Genomic DNA, 16,708 nt, shown 5'->3' on the forward strand with positions numbered 1-16,708 from the left:
AGGGAATACTGGTGAACTGAGAGATTGTCCAGCTGTTGCAGTCTGTCCCATGGCAGAGGATTTACTTCAATTTTACACAAAGGTGACAGCTTTAGTCTTGCTCCCTCTTCTGAAAAGCAGGATAATATTGCTTGTATCAAGCCACGTGCTGCAGAAAGAAAGTTACTTGCACTCTACCTAGGACTTGGTGTGTCTTACATTCCCTCCCCGCTTGCCCTTGGGGTGCAAGGGTGCAGCCAGTGCTCACCACCCTGCCAAGGGCTTGGGTCTTTGCATCCCCCTGGCAAAATGAGGATGGAAGAGCAGTGAGATGCCACGGGTCAGTGCTGGGCTACAGAGGATTTGCGGAAGTCTCTGTGCTAAAAATTGCCTTCAGAAACGGAAGGCACTGAGCACTCCTCAAGTGTTACCATAGAATGGTTTTGGTTGGAAGGGACCTTAAAGACCATTGAGTTCCAACCCCCCTGCCCTGGGCAGGGACACCTCCCACTAGACCAGGCTGCTCAAAGCCCCATCCAGCCTGGCCTTGAACACTTCCAGGGATGGGGCATCCACAATTTTCCTGGGCAAGTGTTGATGAGAGCAGTCACAATGTAGTCCACCACCAGGAGCACTGGCTTCAGCACACCCAGACTCACACAGTTTGCCTCCTAACTCAGTGTAACACAGCCTTTGGAGCATCAATGCAAGAAAAAAAAGGAGCTGGATTTTATAGACATAAGTTTAACACTCTTTTTCCACAAGGACCAGAGGTCCAGCCTTTGTTTTCATCCCATCTCCCAGCCACCCTATCAACCCTCCCAGCCCAGCCCAGCCCCACCACCCTGGCTTTTCCTGCGGCTGTCTAACCTGGCAGCCACCTCCACATGGTGACACCCCAGAACCCTGTGCTGGGACCACACGGCAGGGTCAGACAGCAGATTCTCCCACTGACAGTGCCTTGTACCCCCAGTCCATGGGGTGCAGGTGAGTTAGGGCAGACTTTCCCCTTTGCTGCCATTAACCAAGAAACATCACCAGATGTGTAGCTTTTACATTTTAAGGTCAGGCTTAATTCAAAGCAGATGTAGCCAATTTTCTTTTACGAGCACATTATGTTCAAAGCTTCCAAGGCATCTGCATAAAAAGCCCATGGAAACAACCTGATACTGAAATAGCAACTGTTTTGATGCAACATCATCCAAAATAATAAAAAATCTGTTAAAGTTCTTACTGTTCAGTCCCTACACACTGTTCTCCCTAAAAACAGATTTAAGATGTGGCTGTGAAACAATTAAAGGGAGGCATCATTAGTTACCATATCAATAAACAAGAACAATGACACAGTAAGCAGGGGATTTAGCACTTTGGAAAGGATCTGGTCCTGGTTTTGCCATCACAAGTTAAATTAAGGAAGGCAGTGATTGTTTAGCTGTAATTTAAACATGCTGAGCGCTGGAGTTATGTGCGGGAGTGGCTGCTTGTTAAGATGGAAAAACAATGGAAAGACAAGTTTTGCATTCAGATCAGTGAAAATACTACTACGATAATATAAAAGACTGCACAAACACCTGAATAATGTTCATCTTTAAAAAAAGGGAAGACTTATTTAAGAACCACTTCCTATTTCCTTCAAGATTAAGAGATTAAGGACCTTCTCCAGTTCTTACTGCAATCAGCGGAAGCTTTGACACGGAACAAACTGGGGACTTGGAAAGAGATTGTCACATTTTCTCGGCATTTTCTAGCTTTGTGGCCACAGCTGGATTAGCTTCTATTTCAGAGCATTGCTTGGATGTGATGTTACAGTAGGCAAAGCAATCTTCTTTTAGCCACTGCTACAAGAAACCTTTCAGCCTAGCAGTTTAAACTCCTTGCCCTGCGAAGTACATAACCTTTTCCTCTCTCCACTGCGACTTTGGTTCTATTTATTTAAATATATACAGATAGGAAAAAGAAAAGCAGTTCTTACCAAAGATAAAGAAAATTTGGGTACAGTCTCCACAACAAACAGGTTCTGGGCTTTCCCAGAGGAGTGTCATGCTTCCCTGCTAGATTTGATAGACGGGCCACAACAGGAAAGCGGAGAGATATATTCTCCTCTATGCAAAATATCACTCAAGAAAATATCACTCCATATCTTCACCCACGTGTATGAGATCACACAGCACAGATCTCAGTTTTAAATATCTTTGCATCTTGTTCTGAAGGTGAATTCATTTTTTCCAGACCAAGTAGGAGCAAAGCCCCCTTGAAGAACACACTGGCAGCAGCTCCTCTTTTCCAGTGCTGGAGGGCTAGGTCAAAGATCTGTTTCCCAAGCTACTGCAGTATGGCTGAGAGGGAACGAGAGACTGAGAGAAAACAAAAATGTGGTCCCAGGCAATAGCACTCACTGTTTTGGATGGAAAAGCTCTCTAAGGCAGGAAGAGCTTTAGTAACCTGCTTTTGCAGGAATAAAGGCCCCCAGGATGTGGCTTGAGTGGTTATAGCTCTTATTCCTTCGCATATGGCAACTTCTTCCATTTCTCTGTACATGAAATGGACGTAGGAAACACCAAATCAATGCTGACCGTTCCTAGCCAAAATGCTCATGGGGAAGACAACATGTGAGCTAATGATGAGCTAAAAAATTCCCGTGAGTCAGATTAAAAAAAAACTGTCCCCTGGACACAAACAGCAAGAGAGATTCAGATACGTCCCGCTGACAGTAAACAGCACATGGACGAATGACAAGGGAATCCCATCATCCCATCCCTCTCACTCCTCAATGGAAGGGAGGGAAGTTCAGCAGGGACCAGTCCCAGGCCACTGAAGACAACTGACAGTTTATTCTCAGCATTGAATCTCAGAAGAGCCAGTTGTTGTGCAATTCTGCCTGGACATGTGGGGTTATGTCATCACAATGAAAACATAAACAAAGCAAAAACAACAACAAAAAAGGAAAAGCCAAAATAACGTAAAAAAAAATAAAATTAAAAACCTGCGGAAGCTGTCACACGTAAACTCTGCCAAGACTCATTTCTGCAGCGTCTTTGAGTCGGTGTCAATTTGTTTTTCCAAGGCCGGAGCCTCAGCCTTTCATATCAATAACTATGAAAATACATTTTCAGGCCACCTTGCTTAGAGTCCCCATTGTGGCTGTTAGATAACCATCTGCCTTGTAAGTGGCTATTGTTACTCTGAACTGTCTCTTTCATACCATTATCTTGCTGAAAAGCCTTTTCTGAGAGTAGTCCATTAGAACAGGGGGGGAAAAATAACCTCTGAGCACGGCCATGTAGCAGAATCAATGGCTCCCTCTGATCTGCAAGCTCACTCAGTACTACAAATTTAAGAAACAACAAGGTTTTGCTTTGCTAAGCAAAGCCTGTTAATTTGGCTCATCTGCACTTATAGCATCTTACCGAAAATGCCATCTGTATCAGACGTTTTGAAGACTTTGGTGCAATACTCGCTTAGCTTAGATAAATAATTTAGTAAGATTCATTAAAAAATAATCAGCGAATTAATTTTTGTAGTGTACATCTAGGCATGTAACTTTTAAAATTCAGTCCTCTACTGCCCTGAATGGCAGTGAGGATACTCACAGTGGATGAAGAAAATGCTGGCGATTGATGGAATAAGACTGAACACAGATTTTTTCTTATTCTAGTCATGGAATTTCTTCTGAAATCTACTACGTGTGCTTGAGTCCTATTACTGGCAAGAGCAAAATGCATACGCACTACAGGGAAAATAAGACCCTTTATATCTGTTGCAGGCCACACATATAGTACAGGAAACGCAACTGCTATCATGACAAAAGAAGTCCACAAAAACATCATTTCATGCTACCGAAAGGAAATCTTTTGTGCCGATATATAGGACAGGAATGTATACCACTGAAATCACTGTCGATAGCTATAAAACACTACGCAATATATAGAAATATCCTAAGAACATACGAAATTTACCAGTAGTGACCTGAAAGTGCAAAGAGTACATATATAACTAAATGCCAAGTCCTGACCTATAAAATCCTTTATGAATGACATATAAGCTGATAATTACAAAGCATCATTCAGACCACAAAATAACAAATAAAACAAATAAAGAAAAGTATTCTTTAAGAAAATCAAAATGACGACAGCATTGGGAATGTTATCTTTGGGACTCAGAACACCATTTCTACCTCGATACCTACCAAAGCCAAGGAAAATATATGGGTAACATAAATAAGAATGCAAACCACCACAGAACGCCTCAGGACTATTACCTCTTTATGTCTCAGCCTTTAAATCCAGCAAGCCATTAACTGTTTGTTCTTAGGCCTCTCACAGTATTTTACAGGGATCTTTCCGGAATTAAATATAGGTCTAAAGAAAGCCTTTGAACCTCCTTCCAATGATTGTTCTAGGCATTGTGTGGTTATACAAATATATTTCTACGAAAATTGAGAGCCCTAGCAAATATTAAATTTTCTATTACCTTTCGAAATAAAAAACATAGATGGCTTAAAGACAAAAGTGAGTTTTATAAATACAAAGTTAATTTGAGCATTAAATTGTATTTTTACTCTCACACAACCGTTACCCTGAATCAACGTCAGTATGTCGCAGGGATTCAAAATACTGACGCCCTACTACAAGCTACTTTCCCATTTTCCTTTTAAGGATATGATTGTCCTTAAAATATGTACATAGCAAGCAGCCAAACGAACCGCCAAGAGATTTGCAAATTGTACGTACACTGGGTATGCCACAGAAAGCTCGAGAGAGCAGCCAGGGAGCACCTGGCCTCAGAAGGAGCCCGGCCACTAGCCCGGGGCTCCCCGCTCCGCACCAGGGGGTCCCAGCGAGGAGGGAGCCCCCAGCCAGCATGCAGGGGACGGAAGGAAAAACGGGGTGGAAAACAAAGGAGAGAGAGAAAAATGATGGGAAGCCAAAGCATTTTAATGATGATTCGTGTTAGTCGTTAGGTGAGAGGGAGCTAGTCTAGTGTCACTCGATCGGTTTCTCAATACAGACGTGCCACGATGCAAACAAAATGCACAGGATGAATAATTTGCCACACACAAGTCCTGTAAGAGATGGTAGCTGCTCTCTTCTAGTGGTTTTAGAGATGCACCACTCCCACTACCTGTACTCAGTGCTTCCAGTTTTTATGGTACTATCCCGAGCTCACCACGTCCTCCCTCCCTCTCAACTTCCAGTGCCCTACAGAATCTCTCTGCACAATTTCTCCTTACAACAAAATGGGGAATTATGAATTTTCTGCAGAGTTGGCATGCAAGGAAAGATGTGTCCCTTACTGTCAAAAGAAAACGGAAGAACAGAAAAAAGGAATGTTGGGTTTAGGGCTGAGGACCAGGATAATATTCCATGCTCTGTACATTCATCCTTTCCTGGGTATTTCAGCTTGAACTTTCTAAAACGCACAAGCAGAGTCGGGCCAAATGCAAATCCCTTTCCGAGGCAAAGGAAATCACCGCCAGCATGCCAGGCGGCAGCTCCGCAGCACGTCCCCTCGGCCCGTGTGTGGGAACGTGCACGCGTGGCCACCAGTGCACCACTGCGAGCGTGCAGGGGGTGCGCACCATCACCCGGGGGCAGGGACCCCAGGAGGAGGCGCGTTCTGACTACACCATGCATATGTACAGCACCTCTGCGTGAGCAGGCATGTAGAGAACCACACACGTACGCGTTAGAGAGAAAACATATAAAATAATCTTCTTTGAAGTGTATTAAGGTTTCTTCCTCAAACCACGAAAACAGGGACTGGTCGGGAAAGCTCACGCTTTCTCCCTGTTCACTGGGGCATTGCAGTTCGGTATTAAATCCTGCTGTAATTTCAGAACTAGATGCCAATTTTACCCTTGTTACTATAAGGTCATTTCCCCAGTGAACCACACATATACATATATACAATTCTTATTACAGTTATTTCCTGGCTTTTTTATCGTTTCTCTATAACCTTAATATCCTTCAAGTGTATATTCTGTATATTTATTTTCCTTTCTTTCTTTCAATTTAAGAGACAATAAAACCAACTGCTATGTAAGATCAGACCCATTACCTTCAATGACGTGAATTTAGGATTCTCTACATAATATAGACATGTATATTTTTAAAATGTATATTATTTTTCAGATACACTGGAGCATATATTTTATATTAACTGTGGTCTGATGATTAAATACTTATATCAAAATATTTTGTAAATAGATAACATTTACCTTTAGACTTCAGTGATTTTTGGAGCTTTTTCAGTGTATCATAAAAATATGTCCTCAGGCACATTAAAACCATATTAAATTTCTTTGAAATGTTGTCAATGCCCATGTACAGTAGCCACTGTTCAAAAATGTCCTGGCTATTAATACATTTCTCATAAGACCCAAGCTCATCAGACCATTTTATGTACTAGCTTACTGTATTTCTTTTTCTCTCTTAAAGTAAAATTATTCTCACATTATTAAGAATGAAAATAAAAAGCAACAAGAACCCAAGCTTTCTTTAAATAGTCAAAAACTAATTTTATATATTTTAAAAAATAATAATTAAAAAACACCTTTCTTTCCTGGGTTCCTTCTCTGTAAGGTTTAAGCCCAGAGCAACTTTGTCTAAACCCCTGAAAATAGAGGTTTGCAGCGGCAGTGCTGTCAGAACCTCAGCTCTGACCCATGGAATGTGCCACTGGAATAAAATCAGCACTTCAGACTTACTTATCTGGGGATGCGTGAGCCTATACAAAACAGAGTGTTGCTCTAATTTAAGGTACTTACACAAAGTTCCATTATTTTAGAACTGTAAAATTATCTACCTATAAAAACTAACTCTTGCTTAAACTCTAAATAATACAGACGGGTGATTTTTTTCTTTTTATAAAAAATCTGTAGCATTGAGTAAATCTGCTAAAATATGTATATATTTACACATGGCGAGTAAGTTATTGTATAAATGTGAACAGTGTGTATATATTGGCATTTAGTAAAACGTTTCCCTGAACCTGATTGTATGCATTATCGGACAAGTATTGATGTAAACATCTGAACCTAGGTCAGGTGTCTCTGTTACCCACTTACATTAGACCGGATCAAAACCAACCAGACAGACAGACAAACAAAAATATGTTTTCCTGTTAGACAAGTCCACCTAACTCCTTAGTTAGCTACTGCACGCAAGTCAATCAAGTCTGCCGCTGAGCAGTGCTCTCCTTCCTACAGCAGGTAAAATACCTGTTAGGTTGGTTGTTTTTTGCTTGGCATTTTTTCCAACATCTTGTAGAGGAAACACCATTATCGGAGCCAGGCGCCCACCCTCCACTCCTCCCCCAGAAATGATTAAAAGATAAGCGTATTGGAGAACCTCTCCTGTCGCTCCTTTAACTCTGTTCCCTTGAAGAACTGATGGCACTGCTTTGCATGAGGAAGGGTGCTTGTTTAGGTTCATAATCCAAGTCCTGCTTCCAAAAAGGCATGTAAAAATTAACCTCCCCAATGCTTAGTGCTGCAGAAAAACGATACAAATGTAAAAAAAGGTGCTCGAAAAGACGTCGACTTTTTATATTCAGCCATACAGTCTAGTAAGAAGGGATTCAGAAGTGCAGGCCCATGGAGTACAGCCTTTCAGGTGCCTTTTCCAGGTGATGTAAAACTAATTAATTATTTGTGGTCTCCCATGCAGACTTTCACACACTGACCTTGCTGTCCTCCTTTGTCTCCACCTCTTATTCAACTACTTTTTGGCACTGTCCTGGTACGTGGCAGCTTTCACCGTTGTCCCTGCTAAGCCCCTGTTACTGACCCGGCGTACCAGGACTTTAGAGACGGGGATTTTTGTTCTGTGCATCTCACTTTTGGCCAGGTGATGGTGTGCGACATGATGGCTGTTACTGGTGTCTGCTGCGTGGCTGGCAGTATGTGACGAAAGGTGTTTAATGCTGATGGGTATCTTGGAGTCCTTCAATGTGCTTGAGGGTGTTTTCAGTGAGCACGTGGTTGTTATTGGAGACACAGGTTTGGAGCGTGGCACACAAGTGACCGCTTCATCCGTAGGCGCCGCTGGCGGGGTCTCATCCGGCTCAGCATAGAGGTCGTAGAGAGCATCCCCACTGTAGCTGTCCCTGGGAATGGTCTCCTTCTGGATGCTTGTGGAACCATCTTCCTCAGGACCCGGGGTGGTAGAATCCCAGTAGCCCTCATCGCTGTTTGGGACGCCTTCGTGCTGCTCCTTCTCCCTGCCCTTCAGCTCCTCTTTGTGGTTGAGGTGAATGGGGATCTGGTGGAGGCCACCACGTTTCACTGCCACCCTGTTCTGGGCCCCCTCAGTACCCTGGTTCTCCTTCAACCCCTCGGGCTTCTTTGTCCCTCCTCCACCTCCTCCTCCTCCTGCTGTCGGGGTCTCCTCTGTCTGCGACAGCATATCCCAGAACTCCTGCAGGCAGGTGTCATCCACCTGGTCCGGGCTGGCCATCTCCTCCCCTCCTCCCTGGTAGGCCACCATGGTGGGGTGCTTCTTGGAGGCACCCAGCTTGCTGGCCCCGGGGGTGATCTTCCCGCAGCCGCCACTCCCGCCGCCCACATCCTCCTCATGGTCCGCAATAATATCTCCACAGCCTGTAAGAGAGTCAAAGCTTTTCAGTGAAGTCACGTCAGCAAACATCAAACAAATACGATCAATCGATTGCTCTGAGGGTGGATCAACAGAGGAAGGGTCAGGGGCGGCTGCCGTCTCTTGACCGCTATCACAGTGAGGTTCAACAGGGGGAATAGTCGTTATTGGAATGTCACCTGTTATGGCCGCATCCTTGGCAGTCCCAACCTCTCTGGCGCCCGGGTCCGGTTGCTCGCGGCTGAGCTCCTCAGGTTGCCTTCCAGCCGCAGCAGGGTCCTCCCCGGGGGGGACACTGCTGTCCCGCGACTCCCCACCTCCCGCTTCGGGCTCCTCGGCCGAGGCGTGGGCCTCGCCGCCTCGCTTCTCCCGCGGCGCTTCCAGCCCCACGTCTGCCGCGCCGCTCGGAGTTTCAGACAAAGGTTTTGGCGTCTCCTCTTTGATGCACTCCAGGCTGGCAGTCAAAGACCCCGGCATAATAAGACCGGACGGGATCTCCGAGGTTTCCCCCCTCTCCTCCTTGCCGTTTTTGTCCTTTTTGTGCCACCGCATGCTGCTGAAGATGCCTTTCAGCCCCTTCTTTTGTCTGCCGCCGGCCCGCTGCTCTGCGCCCTCCGCCTTGCCGTTCTCCGGCCTGCCGTTCTTCCTCAGCAGGGAGAAGAAGCTGTGCGACTTGGCCACCGCGCTGCCGGGGGAGAGGCCGAGCCCGCCGCCCGCCGGGCCCTGCGGCTCCTTGCTCTGCGGGTCGCCGCCGCCGCCCGGTTCCTCCTTCTTGCCGCTCTCCAGCACGGCGTCGGCCAAGCCGTCGTGGGTCCGGCTCCGCACCATCCCCGCTTTGCCGGCGCCCTTCCCCTCCCCGCCTTTGCTCCTCACCCCGAAGATGCTCGGCATGGTGCCCCCGGATTTCCTCCTCTTGAACAGTTTGAAGGCGGTTTTGTTAATCCTCCCCGACGGCTGCTCGGCGGCCGGAGGCTCGGCACAGTCGCAGTGCGAGTCCATGTCTGCCGCTGCCGCCGCCGCTGCTGCCGCCGCCGCCGCCGCCGCGGCCTCCCCTCCGCCGCCGCCGGTGCCCGGTGCGATCCCTCACTGACAGCCCCGCCGCCGCCGCCCGCCCGTCTCCATGGCAACCCGGCGGTGGTGGCGGAGGGAAGCGGGGCGGGGGGATAAGCTGCTTTTCCTCCGCCAGGCCGCCCTCGCCCACTCGGAACCAACCTGAGCCGCCGCCGCAGCTCCGCCGGCAGCGCCCCCGCCGCCACCCCTCCCCAAAACGGCTTATATAAACTTAACCCCTTTCCTCCCGCCGCCGCTCCCCCCACGCGTGGGCAGGGCCGCGCTGCCGCACGGCGCCGGGGGGTGGCACCCCGTGTCGGGGCGGGCTGGGGGGGCTGGGGAGCGGAGAGGGCCACGCCGTCCCCACAGCCGCCGGGTGTCCCTCGCGGGGGGCTGGCGGCGACGGCCAGCCCGCTGTGCTCGCCGGGCTGCAGCCCCGTCGCCGCTTCAAGTCGCCCCTTCTTCCCCTCTCCCACCCAAAACCGGGCCCCGGGGTGCCCCGGGAGGGCGTCGCGGCCCCGCACCCGGCCGGGCAGAGCTCGGCTTGTATTTACAAGAGCGTTTTGGGTCGCCTCTGTGTCCCCCCGGCGCAGTCCCCCCGCGCTTCGGACCTGCGAGACTAAAAGCGCGCCGTGTGAAGCGCAGCGAAGCACCCGCAGCGCCGAGAGATGGCGGGAGAGGGACGGGGGGGCGGAGGGGGGGGGACACGACACAGTCTGCAGGTGACAGTGCGCCACAGGGCAGGGGTGGACGTGTGGAAACATGGGACACCCAGACCGAGCCCGGGAGGTGCGTACCGCCGGGGGCGGGGGCGAAGGGTGCCGACACCGCTCCCCTCCCTTGCTTCCGCCTCTCGCACCTCATCGGGACGACTCGCACCGTCCCCGTGTCCCTGTTTCTCCCCAGTGCCTGAGGCCACATGTCACCACCGCCGGTGACCAGAGGGGAGCAGTGGCACAAGCTGGGGCACAGCCCAGCCCTCGCTCCGCTCGCCTCCCCTGCCGTGGCGGGGGGAGCATGGCAGCAGCCCCCACGCAAGCCTTTTCCCAGACCGCCGCATCCACTGCACTCAGTCATGGCACCCAAATCATGCCCGTGGCGCACTGCCACCGGAGATGATGGCCAGCAGCACAGCCACGTCGGGGTGGCTGGCGGCACCCTGGTCACAAACCCCCTCAGTGGCTGCAAACCTATCCCAGATGCAAAGTTAGGATAGGATAGGATAGGATAGGATAGGATAGGATAGGATAGGATAGGATAGAATATAACAGAACAGAACAGAACAGAATAGAATTAGAATAGAATAGAATAGAATAGAATAGAATAGAATAGAATAGAATAGAATAGAATAGAATAGAATAGAATAGAATAGAATAGAGCAATTCAGCTGGAAGGGACCTACAACGATCATCCAGTCCAACTGCCTGACCCCTTCAGGGCTGACCAAAAGTTAAAGCCTGTTGTTAAGGGTGTTGTCCAAATGCCTCTTAAACACTGACAGCCTTGGGGCATGGACCGCCTCTCGAGGAAGTCTGTTCCAGTGTGTGACCACCCTCTTGGTAAAGAAATGCTTCCTAATGTCCAGTCTGAACCTTCCCTGGAGCAGCTTTGAAGCATTTCCATGCATCCTGTCACTGGATGCCAGGGAGAAGAAGCAATCAGCACCTCCATCTCTGCTTCCCGTCCTCAGGGAATTGGGGAGAGCAATGAGGTTGCCCCTCAGCCTCCTTTTCTCCAAACTGGACAAACCTGGCCATATTAACCTGCCCTGAGCTCCAAACCGGCGAAACACCACCTCTGCCTTGGCTCTCTCTTGAGGCCGGGTTATTTCGGCTTGGGGCCAGTGCTCTGCACTACGACTGCAGAGCAGACCTGCTTTCAGCCAGAGCTGTAATAATGCCTGTGCCCTGGCAGCCCAACTCTGCTGTACAGCATTAGTCTGGGCTCCTCAAAACACAAATGCGTGTCTGGGTTTTAGCTCTAAATGCAAGTGAGAACCACTAAAGAGAAGTCATAACGTGGGCTCTCCAGCTTGGGGCTAGGTTCTGCTCCCTTTGAAGTCAGTACAAGATTTTGCTATTGACTTCACTGGTTGGAAGAATTAGTTGTGGGGGATTTTTTTAACATCATCAGACATTCATTGCATTCTCCCAAGACAGCAGGTTGAATTATCTGTTGTGAATAATTTATCCAGTGAACTTAGTCCTTTTTCTGTTCGTGGAGAAGAAGTGCCATTTGCATTCACAATTACAAGTGTTCAATAAGAGCAATATGAGCACATCATTCAACTTGCAGGGCTCTCCTGCCTTCTGCAAGAGACAGAGGAAAGGACAGATGAGACAGAAGCCAAGATTTTGGGTGGAGGAGGAGGAGTGAGTTACGTTTTACAGAGTGCAGCTCATAAATATGCCCAGCACCCGGAAGCCATGGAGACAGGAGGTCAGACCAGAACCTCAACCCATAGGTGTAAGTTCCTCACCTTGACTGTGCCCCTATCAATTGTGCCACTTCGTGAGTTCCCCCATCACTTGGTAACATTTCTGCTCTTTAGAGCGATGAAGAAAACCTGATAAAAAAGAGAAAATACAAAATGCTCTTGTGCAGATGCACAGAGGCATCCTTTGGAAATTTGAAAGACCAAAACCTGGTCATGTATCTCGGGGAAAAAGTGCACACAAATGCTAATAAGTATCACTTGGCCATATGTCCGAACTTGCAATTTTTGCACTCTCATACTGGCCCTTTGCTACATTTCACCAATCCTTTATATTTTACTGATTCTTCTTACAAGCTTTGAGTCCAAAGGAAAGAGACACAGAGATGCAAAAGGCAGAGGACAGATGACTTAATGCTTCACAGCTGCATGGAACAGACAAGTTATTGTGCCCCCTTTCTTTTTGGTGTGAATGTCTGCATCCATGACGGAAAGGGTGGACTCTCAGCTTGTTTTTCAGTCAACTTAAAATCCAAGTGTTAATGGAGGAAAATGACTTGAGGTCAGCCTGAAATTGCTACTTTAGAAGTGTTTTGACAAATTGAATTTTTTTTCTGCACATTTGGTTTCAACCATTTTTGGACATTTTAAAATATGATTTAAATAACCCCGATGTACCTCTGGAAATGGATAGTCACTCTAAAATGAAATATTAAAGCAATGAATTTTGAAAGAGACAAATGAAACATTCCTTTTTTTTTTCTTTTCTTTTTTATTTTATTATTTTGTTTTAACCTGAATTCATGATGGACTCATGACATGCTTTGGTCAGCCTGCCCTTGCAGGGCTCAACAGGAAGAGCTTTAGACAAAACGGTCACTAACTGAAGAAGAGTAACGCTGGAAGGTGGTTGTATTCATGCAAAATAGCTCTTACATCTAGGGCTGCTTGGACACCTGAGTGCTGTGCGATCAAGGAGGTTGGGACAAAATGTTCTCTGCCACATCTGTCATCCCCATGTCCTCATGTGCAATGGGAGCTTCACACAGCCAGCTGAGTGGCGTTCCCTCGCCCTTTCGGTTCCCCCTGCTTTCGGCCAGGATTTCCCCTGGAAGCAAAAAGGTGTGGTGTCATTTTTTGCAAAACTGTAAAGGGATACAGGATCCGCAGTGTGAACGGCCTTCCAAGGTGAGGGAGGGTGGTTTTTGGGAAAGGATGGTGAGGAGCTGGATGAAATGGAGCCAGAGACATTTTCTTCCATGTGGTCCTTTTTTATTCTTTCTGGGTTTACATTCTAGGAAGCTTGTGCAAAGCCTATGGAAGCAATACCTACTACTTACTGTTTTTTCTCAGAGGTTTAAAACTCAGTCCCCTGAATTGTGGAAGGGATTTCTTTATGGCTTCCCTTCATTTCTGTAGGTCTGAAATGGAAGCCTGCTTCTGACGGTGAAAAATGTCCTAACTCTGTCTTCCTGGCAAGGGGGGAGAAAGGCTGACAGACACCTTGCAAAGTGAAAACAAATGAGGAGCTGTAATTTAAAAGCACAGAGAGACTCCACAGTCAGCTGGGAGCTCCTGATGACCTGCAGACAAGGAGCAGCTGTGTTGGGAGAGCTGTTTCTACTGCATCCCCCCTGACCTGACTTAGTCTGAGGGACATCTGACAGGGTGAAAGAGATCCCATGGCAAGCTACGTGGCACAGCCACACCAGTGGGTTTATTCCAGCTGAAGGGGATATCAAAAAGGGCCTGTGGAAGAAATGCTTTCGAAGGTGGATTTTTTTCATCTTTAGAATGAATATGAATGAAGAAAAACAGGCAAGACACACTATATAACAAAATTATTCAGAAAAGGTCATTTTAAAATTAGCATTTATAAGTGTACACTTTTTTATAGAAATTAAGGACTTTGAGCTGAAAGCTGTCCTCTCCTTGTTCACTGGATGTACTCTATAGCTTTTTTGGGCTGCTTGCTGAAGCTTACTGTCACAGACTGCTGGTCTAGCTCCCAGCCTTGGCTCCACCACTGACCTGTGCTGTGATCCTCAGGCAGCCACTGCTTTGCATCATTTCAGCCAAGGGTGCCTTCTTCAGCGTCCCTCAGCCACCACGGTCCTGCCCCAGCCTCACTCCCTGCAGTGGAGTGGCTGGAGCCCCGGGGCAGCCCCGCAGCCAGGGCCATCAGGAGAACCAGCAGCAGCAATAATTACAAACCAGCCGGCAGAGCCTCACCATGCTTTTCCCCAGTGATCACAGCGGGCAGACGCCCCCGGAGACTGCGGTGTATGGCACGGAATTAATACTGAATAAAAATCTTAGGATTCACCGAGTGTGAATTAGTGGTGGAAGTGACAGCTAGGCAAACCATCTTGTCCCTCATTTTGACAGAAGCCCCAGAGTTTTTTGGTGTTTTGAGGCTGCCTCACGTGCTGAACAAGAGCACCACACACAGGGTGACAGGACAGAGGTGGCTGAAAAATCCGTGCCGGAATTTTTGACTTCGTGCTTCATTTCTAAGTAGCTTCAGTGACTCCAGGGAGCCAGGAGCAGCCCTCTCAACATAGTGCCTAGGACATGCTTGGTTTTAAGCCAGAGTTTACCCATTTTCTGGGGAAGTCCTTCACTTCTTTTTGTTAGCGTTCTCTACAGCTGTGCTTCTACCATCACATATACTATAGTGTATATATAATTCATAGGGCTTGAAGACGCTACATCAATTTAAAACTGGTAGATCTTCCTCATGATAAGCAGTGAATCTAAATTGCAGAAAGTGAATTGCAAGACTTTGACCAGTGCAGTCCCTGCCTCTAGACCCCAGCTGGTCATGGGAGAAAGGCAGCAGGCTTTTAAAAAGCCATAGATAGGTACAATGCCAGGGTCTAGAATTTAAAGATGAGTACAGGGAGGCCCAGAGCAATAACATATTCTTGGGAAAAACAGGCCCGCTACCGGAAAAGTTACTTCAAACAACGCAGTTTCTTCTTACGTGGTTAGGTGTTCTACTGCACAGATAAACTCTTCAATGCATTACAGTATCCAGAAATGGAAGAGATGCTGTTTGCTGGATTATAAAATCAATGGGCTCATTAAGGAAGACATAAGTAATGTCAGATCTCTGCTGATACCTTAAGATCTGCTTAGGGAACCACTGGGACTTAAAAAAGAGAACAGCTAAAAACAGCAAAAAAAAATTTCAGAAAAAGAAATGGGGAATTAAATAATCCCTCTTATTTTCCATATGAGCCTTCTCGCTGTAACACATTAGCAGTGGGAAGTGTCTGCTTGTTCAGGCACTGGGAGGAAAGCATCCGGATTTCTAATATTTGCCACTTGTTTGCATTTGCCTCCAAACAGATCCATGTGCTCTAATACTGCATATTTCCTTCTTCCCTCTCCAGCCCATGGGGCAGCAGCTAGGACCTCCTTGAGGCCATTTGCTGTCTAACTCCTCCCTGTTTTCCCAGGTCAGACCATTTTCACATCTTTTTCTGCAAACCAAACTCTCCCCAGCTGCAGGGGCATAAACAGCATAAATGTGTAGTTCAGCGTGTCCAGAGCCTGGCTCACGCTCACTCTCAGGCAGCTCAAACTTGGGGATGTCTCAGGGAAAAGCTTCCTAAAAGGATCTAAAAAAATGCGATACATGGAAGAAAGAATAGGCAGTGGCAAGTAGAAGATGAGGGATAAAGCGAGTTTCCTACACTCTATCAGACTGTCATCTCCCCACAGGCTTCTTGCCCATCAGACACTGCCCGATTAACATGAAAAACTGTCACTGGGAAAATCTGGTATCAGTGCAATGTACAGATAAGCAAGGATCACCATGACTAGGAGATGCGTATGTCCCTGTGAAGTGTATGTCCAGTCTCCTGGGAAATAATAAACTGTCATTACTTTGTTTTATTGGCTGAAGAACTGCAGCATTGGGAAGTGTACAGTGAGCAGAACAAGACCTGTTTCTCAAAATAGAGGCCTGGACTCTATTGTCAGAAAATTATGTCTGAACCTCACAAGCTTATAGAATTCGAAAGTGCCTGCTGCAGAACTGTGCAATTTAGGTAACCAAAATGTCCTCTAATTCTCCAAGAAGTCACACCAAATGAGAGCTGAGGCACAGATTCTTGAACAGGTAAATGATTGTGCCCTTCTGCAGCATAAATGTGGAGGAAATGAAAAACAGTTACTGACTTTTCACGTATTTAAACACTGGTCCAGTCTAGCCAAAATGTGAAGAAATCCATTTCATGAGCCTGGAAGACTGTGTATTAGACCAGAGACTTGCTAGTGAGGACTTCAGGACGAGGAATACTTCTTGTTCTCGCCGATAATATCCTTGCAGCAACGGCCAACAACGCCTTTGCATGTGAAAGGAATCTTGTGGCCACTGTGAGGTTTTTTTACTTTTATTACTGTCACTCAGCCTCAGCATCCATCCTGGGTGCAATTTTATAGAAAAAAAGCCCAACCGTTCAGCAAGAAATGGATGTTCAGGTTGAACAAACCAATCATGGAGTTTCTAAAATCAATTAAACAATCTGAGCTGAGAAAGGATGAAGTTACAGTATTTCGTTCAAGATTTTTGTAGGGTTTTTTTTCTGTTGAAACAACTTTTCTGTATGAATGGCTTATGTTTTGCTGTTTTAAAGAGCAA

At 47.1% G+C, this 16,708-nt stretch overlaps 1 protein-coding gene across 1 annotated transcript; it reads right to left on the reverse strand.

Annotated features, from left to right (window-relative positions):
• Positions 1-3,707: 3,707 nt before the first annotated feature.
• On the reverse strand, positions 3,708-9,572 carry AMER2 (APC membrane recruitment protein 2). The gene is made up of 2 exons (XM_054209329.1): positions 8,753-9,572; positions 3,708-8,578 (listed from the first exon to the last, which is right to left on the reverse strand). The coding sequence occupies exons 1-2, from the start codon at positions 9,570-9,572 to the stop codon at positions 7,698-7,700; spliced, it is 1,701 nt and encodes a 566-aa protein (XP_054065304.1). The 3' UTR covers positions 3,708-7,697.
• Between the last annotated feature and the right edge of the window lie 7,136 nt (positions 9,573-16,708).

Source organism: Rissa tridactyla, chromosome 1 (genome assembly GCF_028500815.1).
Source record: "Rissa tridactyla isolate bRisTri1 chromosome 1, bRisTri1.patW.cur.20221130, whole genome shotgun sequence".
Taxonomy (NCBI): domain Eukaryota; kingdom Metazoa; phylum Chordata; class Aves; order Charadriiformes; family Laridae; genus Rissa; species Rissa tridactyla.

What these genes read in the sequence shown, in the direction of transcription:
- AMER2 (XM_054209329.1), bottom strand. Translation starts at nt 9,572, where the DNA reads ATGGACTCGCACTGCGACTGTGCCGAGCCTCCGGCCGCCGAGCAGCCG. An exon ending in CAAGGATGCGGCCATAACAG is followed by an intron (nt 8,579 to 8,752) that starts GTGACATTCCAA and finishes ACTCTCTTACAG; the next exon opens with GCTGTGGAGATATTATTGCG.